The sequence below is a fragment of the Hippoglossus hippoglossus genome, chromosome 1, assembly GCF_009819705.1.
Source record: "Hippoglossus hippoglossus isolate fHipHip1 chromosome 1, fHipHip1.pri, whole genome shotgun sequence".
Classification (NCBI taxonomy): Eukaryota; Metazoa; Chordata; class Actinopteri; order Pleuronectiformes; family Pleuronectidae; genus Hippoglossus; species Hippoglossus hippoglossus.
In genome coordinates this window covers 21,801,704-21,817,684 of record NC_047151.1, presented here as the reverse complement: position 1 = coordinate 21,817,684, position 15,981 = coordinate 21,801,704, and the positions used below count along the sequence as shown (strand labels likewise).

General features: G+C 43.1%; 1 protein-coding gene across 8 annotated transcripts in view; it reads left to right on the top strand.

Moving 5' to 3' along the window:
• lrba (LPS responsive beige-like anchor protein) overlaps positions 1–15,981 on the top strand; it is a 179,758-nt gene that overhangs the window by 144,433 nt on the left and 19,344 nt on the right. For all 8 annotated transcript variants that reach the window (XM_034585812.1, XM_034585804.1, XM_034585874.1 and 5 more), the window contains 2 exons: positions 9,468–9,635; positions 15,798–15,887. In XM_034585812.1, the coding sequence (XP_034441703.1) occupies positions 9,468–9,635; positions 15,798–15,887 (258 nt within the window). The remainder of the gene's footprint in view (positions 1–9,467; positions 9,636–15,797; positions 15,888–15,981) is intronic.

Below are 15,981 nucleotides of genomic sequence, written 5' to 3'. Positions count from 1 at the left end.
CGCCATTTGCACAGGAGCAGGTGATCGTGTGCGTCTATATGCTCACGTATTTGTATCATCATCAACATCAGTGCTTACCTGCGCTGTCATGATGTCCAGGCTTCAGTGGAGATACTGATCTGCTGCAGCCTAAACTACAGCCGGCTCTTGAAGCCTTGTCCTACTGGGAATAGTCGACCGAGCTTTGAAGGGCTAGGATTTAAACATAACAGACTAAACACAAAGCATAAAACTATGCAGCATTGACAGCCTATATTCAAATACAAACAAGAAAACATGTGTTAAATACGTCTAATAAGAAGAATGAAATATTTCCAATGAAAGTAACACTGTCGTGGATCATTATATGATCAACATACTATAGTTGCATAGTCTTATCAAGTTAGATCAAGCTTTAAAATAGATTTTCCACATCTGTTCTGCGGAAATGGTTGTTTATATTCCTAGCAGTGACTAGGACCCTTTTCAAAATAAGACATTACTCCGATTGTGATGATAACATGAGTTTCTAATAGAATATTCCATTCATATTCCTGTTTACTTGTCACAGAGCATAGTCCAGTTATGACTTGTGTCTTCTCTCTTATTTTGTGAGAGCTTCAACTCATTGTTATGTTTCCATTTTGTTTACCCTCAAACCCAGGGCATGCATAGTCAAGCAGTTGGTAACTGTCGTATGTTGATGTCCCGAATTGATGTGAAAACCTAAAAGAACTTTGTAATGCAATTAAGTTTACAAACTACAACTAAGTTTAGATCACTCCACACGCTGTTTACACGGCTGTGTTTTATTCAGACTATTGTCTTAATCGGGTTAATATCAGAATATTGGTGTCCATGTTAACATGCCTGATTTGTTCAATCAGTATTTACAACAGAGACTCTATTTAAACTTTTTTCCCAGAGAGGTGGGCTGCAGTCACCATCTGTTTGAGCTCTACAGGCCTCGTTTGCTGCTCTACGTTCACGTTTGCTTCCTTTCAGTCATCTGCGCTCTTGTAGTCCTGCTGACAGACCTGCAAACCACACACATGGGACAGACAGGGCAGCACATTACTTTCAGCCTTTTCCCCCGTATAAAACATCTACTCACTCAAAGCAGTGACAGAGACATCAGCTCAACTGGCCTCACAGAAGGAGAGCGAGACTTTCCTCTGGTAGAATGGGCCGACCAGACTGAGTGATGGGTCAGAAGCTGATACTGGGGAGGTTGAACGCAGGTCACTGCCATATGTGGTGAACCTTCAGTGTAAGTAAGCAAGACATCGCTACTAAATGGACGTTAGTCACCGAAATCATCTGTGCGATTCTTCATCAGCTAACCCTAAAACATCTGGCTACGCAGGGTATTCTTACAGAATAGACTTTTGGACGAGGGCACTAACTTTCAGGATGCTGAAACAATAAGAAATGGTGTTACTGCAGAAGTGGATTAAGAGATACAAGCCTGTTAGCTTAAGCCAAAACTCTGCAATATTGCTCTGTTCAAGTTGGAAGACAGCAGGGGTCGACTGTTAGGGATTAGCCTTTTGTATATCCGGGCTGAGGGCTTGTTTTTGTGGCGCAGCTGATTTTACTCTCTTATACCCTCTAGTGGTCAGAAATGACCAGCTGCAGCTTTAATTAGAATTGAAGGGTTTGTTTTCTAAATTGAACTGAGAAGTTTTCTCTGCTCTATGATGGTGATGGATTTTTCAGGGAGCCTCACATTTGCTCATACAGCTGTTATTGTCATGATCACCAAAGTGATGTTAATCCTGCAGAGGTAAACATCTGCGTGGCCGCTCAGCGCTAACAGACAAATGTCATATTAATATGAGCCAAATCACCTTTACCCCCCCCCCCCCCCCCCAAACCTCATACTCACACTATGAGCTCCTTTTGAAAGTCTTTCTCTGAGGTTTGTCACTTTCATATGCCGACAGCTCTTCAGACTTACAAAAACTATGTCATCGTAGCAGGCAAGTCCATTATCCTACCATGAGTATGATCACGTGAGTGTAGGGATGTGTTTAAATTGCTTTTTGTCAAGTATTCTGGGGCCAATGTTCAGAAACAATTCCAGATATTGTGTCATTGTGCAGAATTGTCCGGGGGCTCTGCTTGTGAAATGTGTCGGAGAGCCGGGTACAGAAGATGAAAGCGTGTCCCACATTTTTTCCCACAAGACGCATAGCCAGACATGATAGCTCCCCAGCTCAGACCACCAGCTACACAAAGTCAAAGATCATCGCTGTTTACATTCACCTCTCATCCACACCGCACTCTCTGATCAGACGCCCATGGGACGCACATGATACCGTTCCCACCAGCCTCCACATCTTATTCTCACAGGAAACCCCACAGGAATTCATGTGTGAGCTGAGGTAAACCACTGCAAGGACCAGTCACTAACCACTAAGATACACTTACGCACTTGTGAATGACTGAGTGAGTGAAAACCTTAATGTCGTCTGGCCCAGCGTGGCTTCGTGTAACAGAACATGTTAGCCTAGTGCTAATCTATTCCCCCGGTGTCTCCACTGAAAGCCTTGTTGTTGGATGGGAACTAGCACGTGGAGTAAGAGGGGGTGGTTATCTGGCTAATGTCAGGCAGCGCTCACTGTAGGAGTATTGTCATGCATAAGGGCAGACATGTTTACTGTGTGCTCAGTGTTTTACGAGCTGTCCCCCCTTCTTCCCTGCCTCCCCCTCTCCCTTGTCCTTCTTTCCCTCCTCTTCTTCGTCCTCCTCTTCGGTGACGTAATGGAGGAGAGCGATGAGAGCCTGAGAAATGGGATGATGTACTGCTGCTGACACACTCACTCACTAATGTTGTCCTTCTCCCTTTTCCTGCACTCCTCCGTGCTCTCGTTTTTGCTTCTGCCAAAGTCTGCTCGGATGCTTCTTTGCAACAAACACTGATTTTGCACTCGTTCCCTCCGGAGCTCTGTGGGATGGCAATGTCGCTTGGTCGACCACTGCAGTCAAGACAGAAATGAATCGTAAATCACTTTGTTGATTCCCTAACTTTTCAACTTGTGAAACCATGTGGTTAACAGATCTGTAAACGAATAAATTCCCCCTTCATGCTAATTACGACATGTTTGCATGCAAACACACTAAATTAAGACATTTTAACACGACCAGCTAAACATCTGCCACTGTATCAATGTGACTAAATCTAGCCTGACAGAGCTCCTAGTATTTATAATTATAGTTGTCAATCAGTATTAATTTGAGCAAAAGACATTTGTAGAACTATTCAATGATAAGTTCATGTTATTATGATATAATTCTGAGATTATATCAATTCTGTATCGATTGACAATTACTTACATTAACTGATCATTATATAAGATGTGCATTTGATTATATCATGTGAGATTGATTATATTTTGGTAAAGTATATTGTTCTACTCATTTCTTTGGTGTATTTGCTTCTTGAGGAGAGGATGGTTACCTTTGCCTTTTCTTTTATATACACACACACACACACACACACACACACACACACACACACACACACACACACACACCTTCGAATAACTCCTCCTTGAGGGCTAACTACACTGGAGCTGATCACCTCAGTCATTCATCCCCATCATCTCCACTCCACACCTTCAGACGGACGTCCAGTCCTCCAGCCAACTCTATAATCATCTGAGACAACAATGCTCCTCTCAACAGCTACACAAACACTCTCATCAGTCGTCCTGTGTTCAATCAGCTCTGACCTGTTGACTTAGCTTTAGCTCACTTCATCCCATTGTGAATGTGTCTTTTATGGCACTGGTGATGTAGTTGCTGGCTTGTTAGACTGTTTCAGAAATCAGATGGTTAGATTATCTGCAGGGGCTTGTTAACAGTTGTTGAAATAGTAGATGAAATTGCAGTTGCAGAAATTAGGTGTTTTCAAGTGACCAATGTTTTCTTCCAAACATTTAAAAAAGTATATTAACTCCCTATAACCGGGTTTATTTTCCACTTTTGCGTATTGTTCTTTAATATGTTTGCATCATATTATTTTCCTCCTTGACTAAAAACTGAAATGACAAGACAAGAACTACAGTATTATTGCCATATGACTCGCAGCCCCATTTGCCTCACCCATTTATGTCTCAATCAGGATTGTTTACTCCATTGTCTGTGCCATAAATTGGACCACTTAGTGTGTTCTCGCAGTCTGCACCATGCCATTTGTCTGACTAAGGCCAAATCCAGCATGACATGTTTGTTTTGGGGAGATACTTTCCCAATCACTGCTCATTCGGCTTCTTCTCGCCCCATAACATGATATTCTTGCTTTTCAAGTGGGCGAGGGATAATAAGAAAGATGGGAGGCGAGAGCGACAGAGAGAGAGAGAGTTGATGTTAGAGTTTCAGGTTCCACTTGCCAGCGAGCGCCTCCGTTGACCCATGGCCAGAACTCTCACGGTTGTGACCCATCTAATTAGTAGAGCAGGAAGGAGGGGGGGGGGGGGACTGAAGTAACACACAACCCATCTGGGGGTTCTCTCTCTGTGTGTGTGAATATGGGAATAAAGGAAATGGTTTGTTAGCTCCGCGGCTGCTCTAAGGCTCTCATTCCTTACATCACCCATTGCTTTTTTTTTTTTTTTCTGTTGGGGGCCCCCCTCTCTCCTGGTTGGCTACAGGCTTCCTCTGCCTGCTTCACAATGACAATCGGCTTCTCATTTACAGCGAGCTAATAAGCCCTTTAATCAGAGTGCTTGTCAACCTCAGGGCAAGCGACTCCAGAGGAGTTGATCTAAAGGATCAGATGACTGGAAGAAAGAGCAGGATGGAAAAAAGGAGTAGCAAGAAGGGTGAGAGAATAAGTAGAAAGGAAAATGAAAAGGGGCTGTTGAACTTGGAGGAAGAATAGAGAATCAGAACAAGATGGATAATAGACTTGTATTGAGATGAGAAGAACAGAATGGCATCTGCCAAGGAAGAGATTTAATAAAGTTTAATCAAATAAAATGCACAATAAGAATATGACTCAACAGAACTTGATTTAACTACTGCTCCAGCATTTAGTCCAATGTCAACATGTGACGCCGCCTCACAAGCTGAATGTGGTTTTCGGGATGTTTTGATCAGCCTGTTCTCAAAGAGTCCTTTTAGTTTATACAGACCTGACAAGTGTTTGCTTTATTCATCCGTAATCGATACAAAGGAAAACAGCCTGCCGCTGACAACACTCTGCACACAACATGTGCATTCGATTACGCACCCACACCGTCGGGGACACACTCGCAGGCACGCGTGCACGGATGCTTGCATGGCCGTTGGCATGCAAATGAGCGGATTGATTTGTTAAGTGACATTTTAACTTCCTTACAGACAGCTCTCCATAAGTCCTTAAAAGGGTTTTTTAGGACCAGTGAGGGTTGGAGGAAAGCGTTCAGTGTCACCTCGTTAAGGCCGAAGTGAAATCCAGCTCAATCCAGACCATAAAGCTGACCGCAAAACCACCGAAATGTCACTGATAGGCCTCCGTGTGCACGCCCTGCAGACCTGTAGCTTCTTGATTCCGTCCATATACAGTCTACAGGTCACTGAAGTCACTAAAAGTGTGGTGAATATAAAAAGTTGAAAAATCCCAGCAGCTTTCAGGCAGAAAAAGAAAGTTCAGACTGAAGATGAGCCAGAGAGTCCAGATCTGACATTTTCATTGTTTTCTCCTCGGGGGGGCTCAGACGAAGCCTTGTTTAATGTCCACCAGCTGGTTAATTGCAATCACTTGGTGTCTCCGGTCTGATGTCGCAAATGTGGATAGCATGTTTTTCAATCCTCAGACCAGAGTATATCTTTCTCTAAAGAGAAACATATTGACAGACACACAGTCAAACTGTCAATCTCTTTGAGTGTTTTTTCTTTCTTCTGCAGGCCTTAGCCTCCCATTCCACCCACAGATGTTTCAGAAAGGAAGAATTAGTGTAATCTGAAACTTCTACGTTGAAAAGTGATGTTCATTGTGATACATTTTCATTAAAATCCTCACCACAGCCTGGAAAAACTGGACTATTCATCATAAATATATAGATTTAAATACTCTGTGGCTTTGATAGGGAAATGATTGTATTTATTGTCATAGGAGAATATTCCAAATGATTGTTTCCATTGGACACAAGTCACAGTGCACAACAAAGGGGAGCCCCCCCCGTGCTTCCAAGGTGTACTTTATCAAATCTGTAACAATAGAAATGTGGGATTCCAGTGACTTCTACCCCCTATCAGCATTTACATAAAGGCATGCTAAATTATTCATTAATTATCAGAGAGTCCCCTGTGGACGGGGATGACACACACACACCGGCTGCTAATTGGCCCATCAATAATCCTGCCTGCTTCTCCTGAAGTGGCACCAGATCCCACCTCAGGAATCTGCTATCTGCCCCGACCTTCTGCTCGAGCGTTTCAACAGCGCGGCGCCACACGAGGAGGAGACACTTCCACACCTGCTCACCTGGCTCAGTGTTCACGGGTTATTAGAACACGCCTCTTCACTGTACTTCACAGATAATCCTGTCCCAATAAGTCACCTCAATTTACGGTTTTCTCACATGGAGTAATATTTGATTTCACCGTTTCATTGCAACTTCTACACTAGTACTAAGATTACATTATATGCTCTCATCTGTGTTTGTTCACCTTGTGTCCCATTGTGTGGTCAGTGGTTTTAAAGATAGAGATGGTAAATTCAATATTTTTGTAAAAGTAAAATCATCAATGTGTAGCTGCGTCCCTCAGTACTTTCCAACTTCTATTTCCATTCTGTGATGCATATAGTCATCGCCTATGATATATTTTATTTAGTCAGAACTGGAGCAGGGGGTGATGGAGACACATTTTTTCTCTACTTTTGGGAGCCATCATGTGATCCATCTTAATTCACACTCCATGGTCTACACTCCTACCATAATAATCCATAATGACAAGGCGTAAACCTGGTTTTAATTTTTGTAATTTTTGTTCATTTGACATATAAAACAATAAAACTTCTGGTTCCACGCATCACACACACACACACACACACACACACACACACTCAATCAATCTCTCTCCCTCGTCAACATGCACGTGATTTCCATAAAGGCGGGCCTCAGGAGAGGGAGCTGCAATAACATGGCCGTCTTTGTTTCCCCCTGCTGATTGACAGTAGATTGCGGTGCACATTAAATGCCCATCAGGCCCAGCTTTAGTTTTAGAGACGGGAGCAGGGCCTGTCAAAGGTCAGTGCTAGCGCATAATGAACTGATCTCTCTCTCTCTCTCTCTCTCTCTCTCTCTCTCTCTCTCTCTCTCTCTCTCTCTCTCTCTCTCTCTCTCACACACACACAGAATTGGACCCCACTCTGCCCACGACTGAAGTGAGTTTGAATAAAATGGGTCTCCCAGGTTTATAATGTAACATTAATAAGAAAGGATCACCTTGTGACACAGGCCTTTATACACACTAACATACTGTGAACACCGATGCCAGGTGAGACGGACAGATATGAGTCTATGAGTGTCTTTCACTCCAGAGGTGTTTTGTTTTATTTGAATGCTAATGGCTAGGTTTCCATTGTTTTAGCATCACCTCACAGTTCGACCCTTAACACAAAATGTTGTAGTTACTCACACAAAGTGGAAAAGAGCAGACGAGTGTCTCTCCTCCTGCTTATTTCATCAGGTCTACAGCTCTCAGAACAGTGCTTGCATCTAAGTGGGATGTTGTCCAAAATACCAATGTGTGTAATAACCATAAATCTACAGTATACACGCGACTAGTTTTACACCTCTGACAGGAAATCCTCATACCAGACTCTCCTGTTAACTGCAGACCTGGGGATCCTTGAACTGTTTTGATAATTATGCCGTTAGTGTACCTTTGACACCATGTAGGTAGAAATACCCACATGATTTGAGTTAAAAGGAGAAGAACCAAATGATCAGATTGAAAACATTGTCTAATCACAAGCAGTTGTACAGGCACAGAATTGATAATTTGCTGCAGATGCCAAAAGTTTCATTAAAGCCAAAAACTTTAACCAAGGCCAGGAATCTCACCAGATGTATATTCACATCAAGAAGACCCCTAGTTATGCTGTTTTTGCTTGTCTATGTCGAACCAAACAAACCAGTATACCAGTGTGTGTGATTCTTAGATTGTATGACGGTCACAGTCAGAGCTCGGTTCACACAGGTTACCACACATTTCTGTATTGAGATTGGCTGAGATTAGCTACAGATTAGCAATCTAACTTCCTGAGTATTATATATATTTCTAAAGAAGTCGACAGGGACATATTGTAATAAAAACAATCAAAAAGAGAACCAATGCAGATGCAATACCCAAATATATAACAGCTGTGTCCAAAATACTTAAAATAGTTGTAAGTTAAATGAAAGGAACAAATGACAAAACTCAGTTAAGACACATTTAACCAATCTCCTGACAATAAACATAGTTTTTGGTACAAATCGTTGGTAACATAATCTACTCACTCAGCCACATTTAACTATGTTTTTGTACGTTTTTGAACCTGGATTTAATTTTAACCCCAGAAACCCATTGATTCCCAGTCTCGCAGTGTTTTCACAGTTGAGCTTCTCATCAGCTCAGATGATGGAATTTGTGACCACATCAGAAGCTCACTCGGTGCTCGAGTTGCAGTGAAAACATCCTCGTACCTCAACTGTACACAGTCTCCTCTTTATGCCCAGCGCTCTCCTCCCTGATTGAAAGTTGTAATTAAGAGAACGGGCGAGCACTCGGATGCAGAATGAGCTGTCACAAAGTCACATTTAAATGAGGGATGCGCCCCGGTCTCTGCAGTAAAAATTTAAATTATATAAATCGCCATTTAAGTGTAGCACAGGCTAATGTTTTGTCACAAATTAATGTGACACAAGGCAGCAATGACAATCAAGGGCTGCCTCATTCTAATTTGGTCGTGTTTAGAGGGCTTTTGTGAGCCGACAGCTTTACACAAATTAACACAATTGCCCGTTTTTATGAGGAAACCATAAATGTTTTTTTCCCCTCCTTTTTCCGGCTAATGAGGAAAGAAAACGACCTGTACCTCAGCGTTATGGTGATGCCGAGACGTCTGCGGAAGAGCAACACGCCGCTTTTATCCGCCCGCAACCAGCAGAGAAAGGGAACAAAGACCGAAGCTGAAATGGCTCCCTGATGAACTACAGGAGTTCTCTAATGTTTCGATGCTCCCACATGATCAGATCGGGATTTACTGTGCTTTTTGCTCGTTACAGAAATCATTGGCAGATTCTGTCCCAGGAACAATTAGCAAGAACTTTCTCTGCTTTCTCCGAAGGGATTCATCTTTGAGAGGAATTAGCGATAACTGCTGTTCAGTAATGGTTTGAGGAATATGTTTGGGGAGTAGCATTTTAGTAAGAGTACGGTGTGTAAATGTTGTGCATCTGTTGACGTCTACAATACTCCTAATCCTCCACCCTCTCATCCATTAACAGGCTCTGGAGAGCGAGTTTGTGTCCTGCCAGCTCCACCAGTGGATCGATCTGATCTTCGGCTACAAGCAGCAGGGCCCCGAAGCCACAAGAGCCCTGAATGTTTTCTACTATCTGACCTATGAGGGCGCAGTCAACCTCAACTCCTTCAACGACCCCATGCTCAGAGAGGTGAGGCCGCAGCATCGTACAATACATGTATTTACACACACACATATTTTAATACGCATCGATGCACTGCTCGGCCGATGTAACTCCCTCGGCGGATCATGCTGAGTAAGGGGAAAAAACCATATCACAGTAAGTACACTTGAGTGTTGGCGCTCTCAAATGGATGCCTCGTCCGACTCTATAAAAGCATCTGTCCATTCTCTGCATCTGTATTTCAGTGATTTTTCAATGCCATTAGCCGTGTTAAATCTGCTGTGGAATGGCAGGGGAGAGCTAAGCTAACAATCTCCTGGCAGGTATTGCTGAGCAAAGTCTTTCCCCCCGTGTGATACCTCTAAAAGCACTCCACCAAGTGTTCCTCTTTGACGCCTTAAAGCCTCCTCCTTGGCTTTCATTCATTATTCATCGCACTCACTTTGAACTGCCGCACACACGAGCCACGCTGGCTCGCCCCAGAGCAAACACACGGAACACAGTGCTGAAAAGAGAAATCCAGCTAGCTTGCCCACAGCCAAACTCTGCTCTGACAACTTCACCAATATGTTGTAAAAGGCTGCGAGCCAGCGGCAGAGCAACGGACGCTGCTGATGTTGCGGTGGCAACAAACGGTGCATATGTCAGTGTATGCGCTCAAGGTTTCTACGAGGGAAATTTCAGTTTATTCAAACTTGGTTTATGCTGTCAGTGTTTTGGCCATAATTTGTATTCACTATGAAAGCAGTTAATTTACCAAAATAATCACTGGTATCTGGAAACAGTCTTGGCCCAGAAAGAAAAACTATCACACAGGTTGCAAACCTGGGGGCGGGGCCACGGCTGAAATCTGACTGGCCCCAGAAGTGCCTCTGTCCTGTTAGTAGTCTTTAAAAATCAATGAATGCCTTAAATATGCACCTTAATGAACCAAGAAATGGTTCTGGACATATAATTCCCCTCTGTGTTATTAGTGGCTCCATTTCTTAGGTTTGTGACATCACAAACCCTGGCTGTTTGAATCAGTTTTTTTTCTGACTGGCATTTGTTTACTTCAGTGTTAAGGTGCAAATACTCTGAAATGGAGTTGACTGCTTATTTTGCTCAAAATAAGTCTTATCATTTTGAAGGCACAAGGGGGACATGTTAACATGTTTAAAACTTGATTTTCACTGGCGTAAGACTTAAAGATTATTGAAACAATAACAATAACAAAAAATAGCTCTTGCAAAGTCTGTTTAATAGTCTGCCTGCTCCATTTGACATTGTTGTAGCAATATTAATTTTTTCCCTTATCTTAGCAATGAAAATGGTGATTATATGTTGTTATCACTAATAGGTAAAAGGAAAAAACTAAACACAAGATGTAATAAACCAGAATCCTCCTTTTTGTGAAGCTCCTCATAACATGGAGGGTTAAATGGAGATGAGTCGTATCAAAAGGCTGAAATGCGTTTGCCTCCACTGTTCTGCTGCCCTTCATGCTCAGTGACTGGAGCATCACGGGCACCAGCGGTAGTTCCTTGATTTATCACCTCTTTCACCCTAATTCCCATCCAGATGTGCTTTGGCCTTTAGCCACACACGCGCACACACAAACGCACACAAACACACACACAGAGACGTACATACACACACACACGCGCACAAACTCACATGCACACATGCAGATTCATTACCAGGGTGCACCGGTCATTTCCACATGCAGCCTGAGTCCATTACCCACCCTGCTGGTTGACAAACACACCCAAACACACACACACACACTACTAAATTGGATCACTGGCACTCCATTGTTCCTGCCAAGCTCTTCCAGTGACCATGGGATTGATAAATCAACATATACAGGGACCATCGCAGGCAGGTGCATGTGTGATTTGAGTGGTATCAGAATAGCGCCCCCTGTCTCGCTGTCAATTACAGCAGTAATACTGATTTTGGATATGCAGGCTTCTGAAATATAAAATCTTTTAGTTAATTTAGTTTTTTTCTTAATTTTCAATGAATCCTCAATAAATAATTTTTTGAATGAATAATAATGAATAAATCTGTGTTGTTTGTTTGACTCCCTAGAGTTGAAAAAAGAGAGTTTCTTGTTTTCTCTTTCCAGTGACGCAGAGTCTAAATCTGCTGGTTTTCCCCATTGAAAACACTGTTCGTCTGAGAACCTTAATTAGTTAAATAAACCAAAGCAGAGTTATCCCCATGAGCTACGCCAAGGCTCTCCTTCAACTGTGTTTGTGCGGAAAGAAGCCTGCCCTGTCTGCGCACAAGGTGGAAACGCAGTTCCAGGCCTGGGCCTCGTCATCGCCGGGCACCGGGGGTGGCTGAGGGCTGCAGTGGGCTTTGGGACGGAGGGTTTGGGGTTTGAACGTGTCCCCAGAGTCCGCCATTACTGAGTGACAACCCGTTTCAGGCCTGAGCTGTGGTCTGGGCCAAGCTAGGCCACATTAGGACAGGCCTCAGGGCTGTTCAATGTCAGGGGGACGGGTCACAGACCTGTGTGTTTATGTGTGTGTCTTTGGGTCGGAAAAGCAAGTAGATTGGGGTACTGGTTGGCTGATTTTGTATTCCTGCCACGTTGTTTGGCAGCCGTTAACACCGACCTACCGCAAACAACCTCACACAGAACCCAGCTCAGACTGCAGAGATTTGTGTGGATCATACCTTGATATGTTTGTACATACACATTGTCTGTATACATGCATTCATTGGTATGTGTATACCTTTGTATATTTACGTGTGCTCATCAGCATGAATGCACTTGGCTGTGTGTTTATGTGTACGTTTCTGTTCTGGGGGAGAGTTTGGAATATCTCAGCACAGATTAGGGAACGCTGTGGAGACCGCTGCTGTGTTTTTCAAAACCATGATTACTTCCTGTCCTGCCTCCGCCGCATGTCAGAACTCTCCCCCCCCCTCACTCTCCAAGAGAACCGTGTGTGTGCAGATGCATTCGTGTGTTGGTGTGTGCACCCCCTGTGCATGGCACGCACGGACATCTGTGTTGCTTCTCGACGTATAAAGAGAAACACGCCCTGTGTTGCCTTCCCTTACTTGTACAGGGCTTCCCTTCTTTCACATGTGATTACGGAAAATCCCACAGCCTCTTACACCAGTAACAAAACACAGAGCCCCGTCTGAATTGTATAGTGTGTGCGTAATTCGGCAGAAGACGGGAAATATACCTACGCGAGTGAACCGGCCTTGGCACCCTGCCAAAGTCACTCACCAAACACAAGACCCAGTCGTTTGTTTTCTTTGGACAAAATGCCCTTCACTTCATTTCATATTTCTTTCATCTTAAGCCGAAGATACAGATTATGCGGCTACGCTGTTTGTCAGAATACAAGGCCATCGTGCCTCTTTTTGTTCTGTCCATAGTCAATGTTGTCGGCTTGATTTGCATAAAAACTGCATGTTTTACATGGATATCCATCTTGTCAAGTAGCCGAGTAAATCAAAGAGCAGACTGGGACATCTGAGCCGAGGGCGTCGCAGCCATTTAAATGTATAGAATATAGAAAACCCTCATCAGACACGGGCCAGCGCCCCCAAAAGAGATTGGCCTTGTGGATGGCCCTTCATATAATCACCTGAGCATTGCATTGGCATACAGGGAGAGGACATGCTGACCTAGACTCAGCCACTTTCCAGCGTTCCACTGCCTCATAAATGTCAGCGCCGGACTTAATGAAGATAGGTTGAGTGGCTTTGAGGAGTCTCTTCTACACATTAGCCAAAGCAAAATGCTCCGCTCTGCAGGCAGAGGAGAGGGGAGGCACTTTGACCTTGAATCATACACTGATGTCCTTTCACTAACAAACCAACTGCTGAGAAGATGTAAATGGTTAAGAGTGTCCGTCACGATCCGTGTTGGTCGTGTGCGGAGGTGCTCTGTTCTTTAACATCCAGGGTCTTTTCTGAGGAACATTAAAATCCCGTCTCACACACACACGAGTGTTAACATGCATACGTGACAACACTGGATCCTAGAGGCATCTCTTTTCAGCCCTGACATGCATGTGTTCAGATCAACATAGGGTACTATAAATAGATTTGTCTTGACCTCCACAGACAGACTAACAAGCTGCTAACAAGAAGATGATCTTAAACCTCCAATATGTTCAGCGAGTACTTTCTATATAGCTGCACTTCTTTGCTTTTGCATAATAACACTGTTGTTTTTAAATCCATACTTTAAAATAATAAAATGCATGGTAAGCAAACTTTCTCAGATGGGTCTAGGAAGTGGTGAGTTTATCTTTTTCCGCTGGAGGATTTCAGTGTATTGTTCTGCTCAGATAGATTAATGTAAGTAAAAAAAAAAAAGGGGAAAATCAAGATATGTGCAAAACTTAAGTTCACATAAAATCGATAAAATGGCCAGAGACTAATCGTTCTCCTCTGTGTTTTAGTTCTGCATTCACTTGTAAAACGCTCTCTTGTTGTTTGACTCCTGACCCGTCAGAAGCTCGAACAGACAGTTGAGATCTCTGCTTCTCTCGGCCTCGCGGGTCTCTGGTTAGTTTCAGACAATGGCTACAAGTCCACTTAACTTCCCAACCTTGTTTTTTTTTTCTTTCCCTCATGGAAATACCATATGCAGGCCTCAACCATGAGCTCATTCTCACAGGCCTGGCCAAGTTGGACTCAAACGTCTCAGCCTACACACACACACACACACACACACAGACACACACACACACACACACACACACACACACACACACACACACACACACACACACACACACACACACACACACACACACACAAGCTGTCTCTCCCACACAGCCAGTCACAGTGCACACCAACACACTGACAGCGCTGTCATAATTCTGTGTTGGCCATTTTCTCTCTGCTTGTCCCTTTTTTACAAATCAGAACTGATCTGTTTCACACAAGCCTTTTCTGTTGTTGCTTTTGTATTTTTGATTTGTTTGTATAGAAATGTCTTTTGTAGATTTATTTTTTTTAAACTCATTTTTAAATGCTGCCTAGTTTGCTCTGCCTTGATTTATTTGGATTTTGAACTTATTTGAGATCCTTCCATAGTAGTGCCGTAACAGTAAATTCAATCAAGCTGCAACAAACACACACTTATAGATATCAGTTCTCTAAATATGCCTGATCATTTTAGTCAAGATCCAGAAATGATTCCCTGGGATATAAGTTAAAATGTCAAAATAATACCCTACCTTGAATGTAACGGTTTCTTTCTTTATCTCCCATGTTCCATCCTTCCACCATGTTTGAATAAAATCTTAGTTTTTGGGTGATCCTGCTAAAAGTCAAATGCTAATGAAAACATAACCTCCCTGGCGAAAGCGATTAGTTGCTTGATCAATTAGTTCATCAACACAACATTTCTTATGATCTTTTTAATGTTTATTGTTATATATCAAGCAAAAATATCCTGTTTTAGGTTCCCATCATCTAAAATGGAAGCATTTGTGTCTTCTCTGATTTTCAATGATTACTGTGAAGTTACATGAGGCCATGAGAAATAGTGATGGGTATTATTTCAATTCATTTTATTTAATATAAACAGATTCATTACTTTTTTTTGGTGCCATATTAAACAACAGTACGATGTTGTGTAGAGCATTGGGACACATGGCCACAGCCCTGCACTCCAGTGTGGGTGTGTTCCATCCCGTGCTCGTTGGCCTGACAGTGAGCTGTGTGATGATGTCCAGGGGCTGCTCGGCCGGCGTCTGCACTGACGTTTATGGTCCTATACCTCTTCATTAACACCACCTAACCAGCCTACAAGCCCGCCTGTCCCAGCCCTCCTCTGGTTCTGTGTGTGTGGCTGCCGAGGATAAATTGGTGTGTGTGTGTGCGTGCAAGTGTGTCCCACAGTGAAAAAGTATGTTTACACGTGTGAGTGTATATGTGTGTGTGTTTGAACACAAGAGCATTTTTCATCCTCTCGCTGCATCTCTGTGTTTTCTTTGTTGTTTAAGACCAGGGTTGTTTGAATTGGTGTATAACATTTATCAGGCAATGATTTAGTCATAGGAAAAAAAAGTATGATACGATAGACTGGTCTCATGTTAGACAGATAAATTAGGTTTAGTTGTGTATTCACTCAGATTTAAAGTTTAGTAAAAATGTAATGAAAAAGTCTAACCTCTCTTTTCTTGTCTTGTTTTCCTCTCTCCCTTCATTTTCTTCCCTCAGGCTGTGGAGTCTCAAATTAGGAGTTTTGGACAGACCCCCTGCCAGTTGCTCATCGAACCACACCCACCCAGAAGCTCAGCCATGCAAGTGGTGAGTGGCGCACGCGCACACACACGCACACACACGCAAACAGATCATCTCAGAAAATAAGATGAGCTCAGAAAACACCCCCTGTACTTTTAAT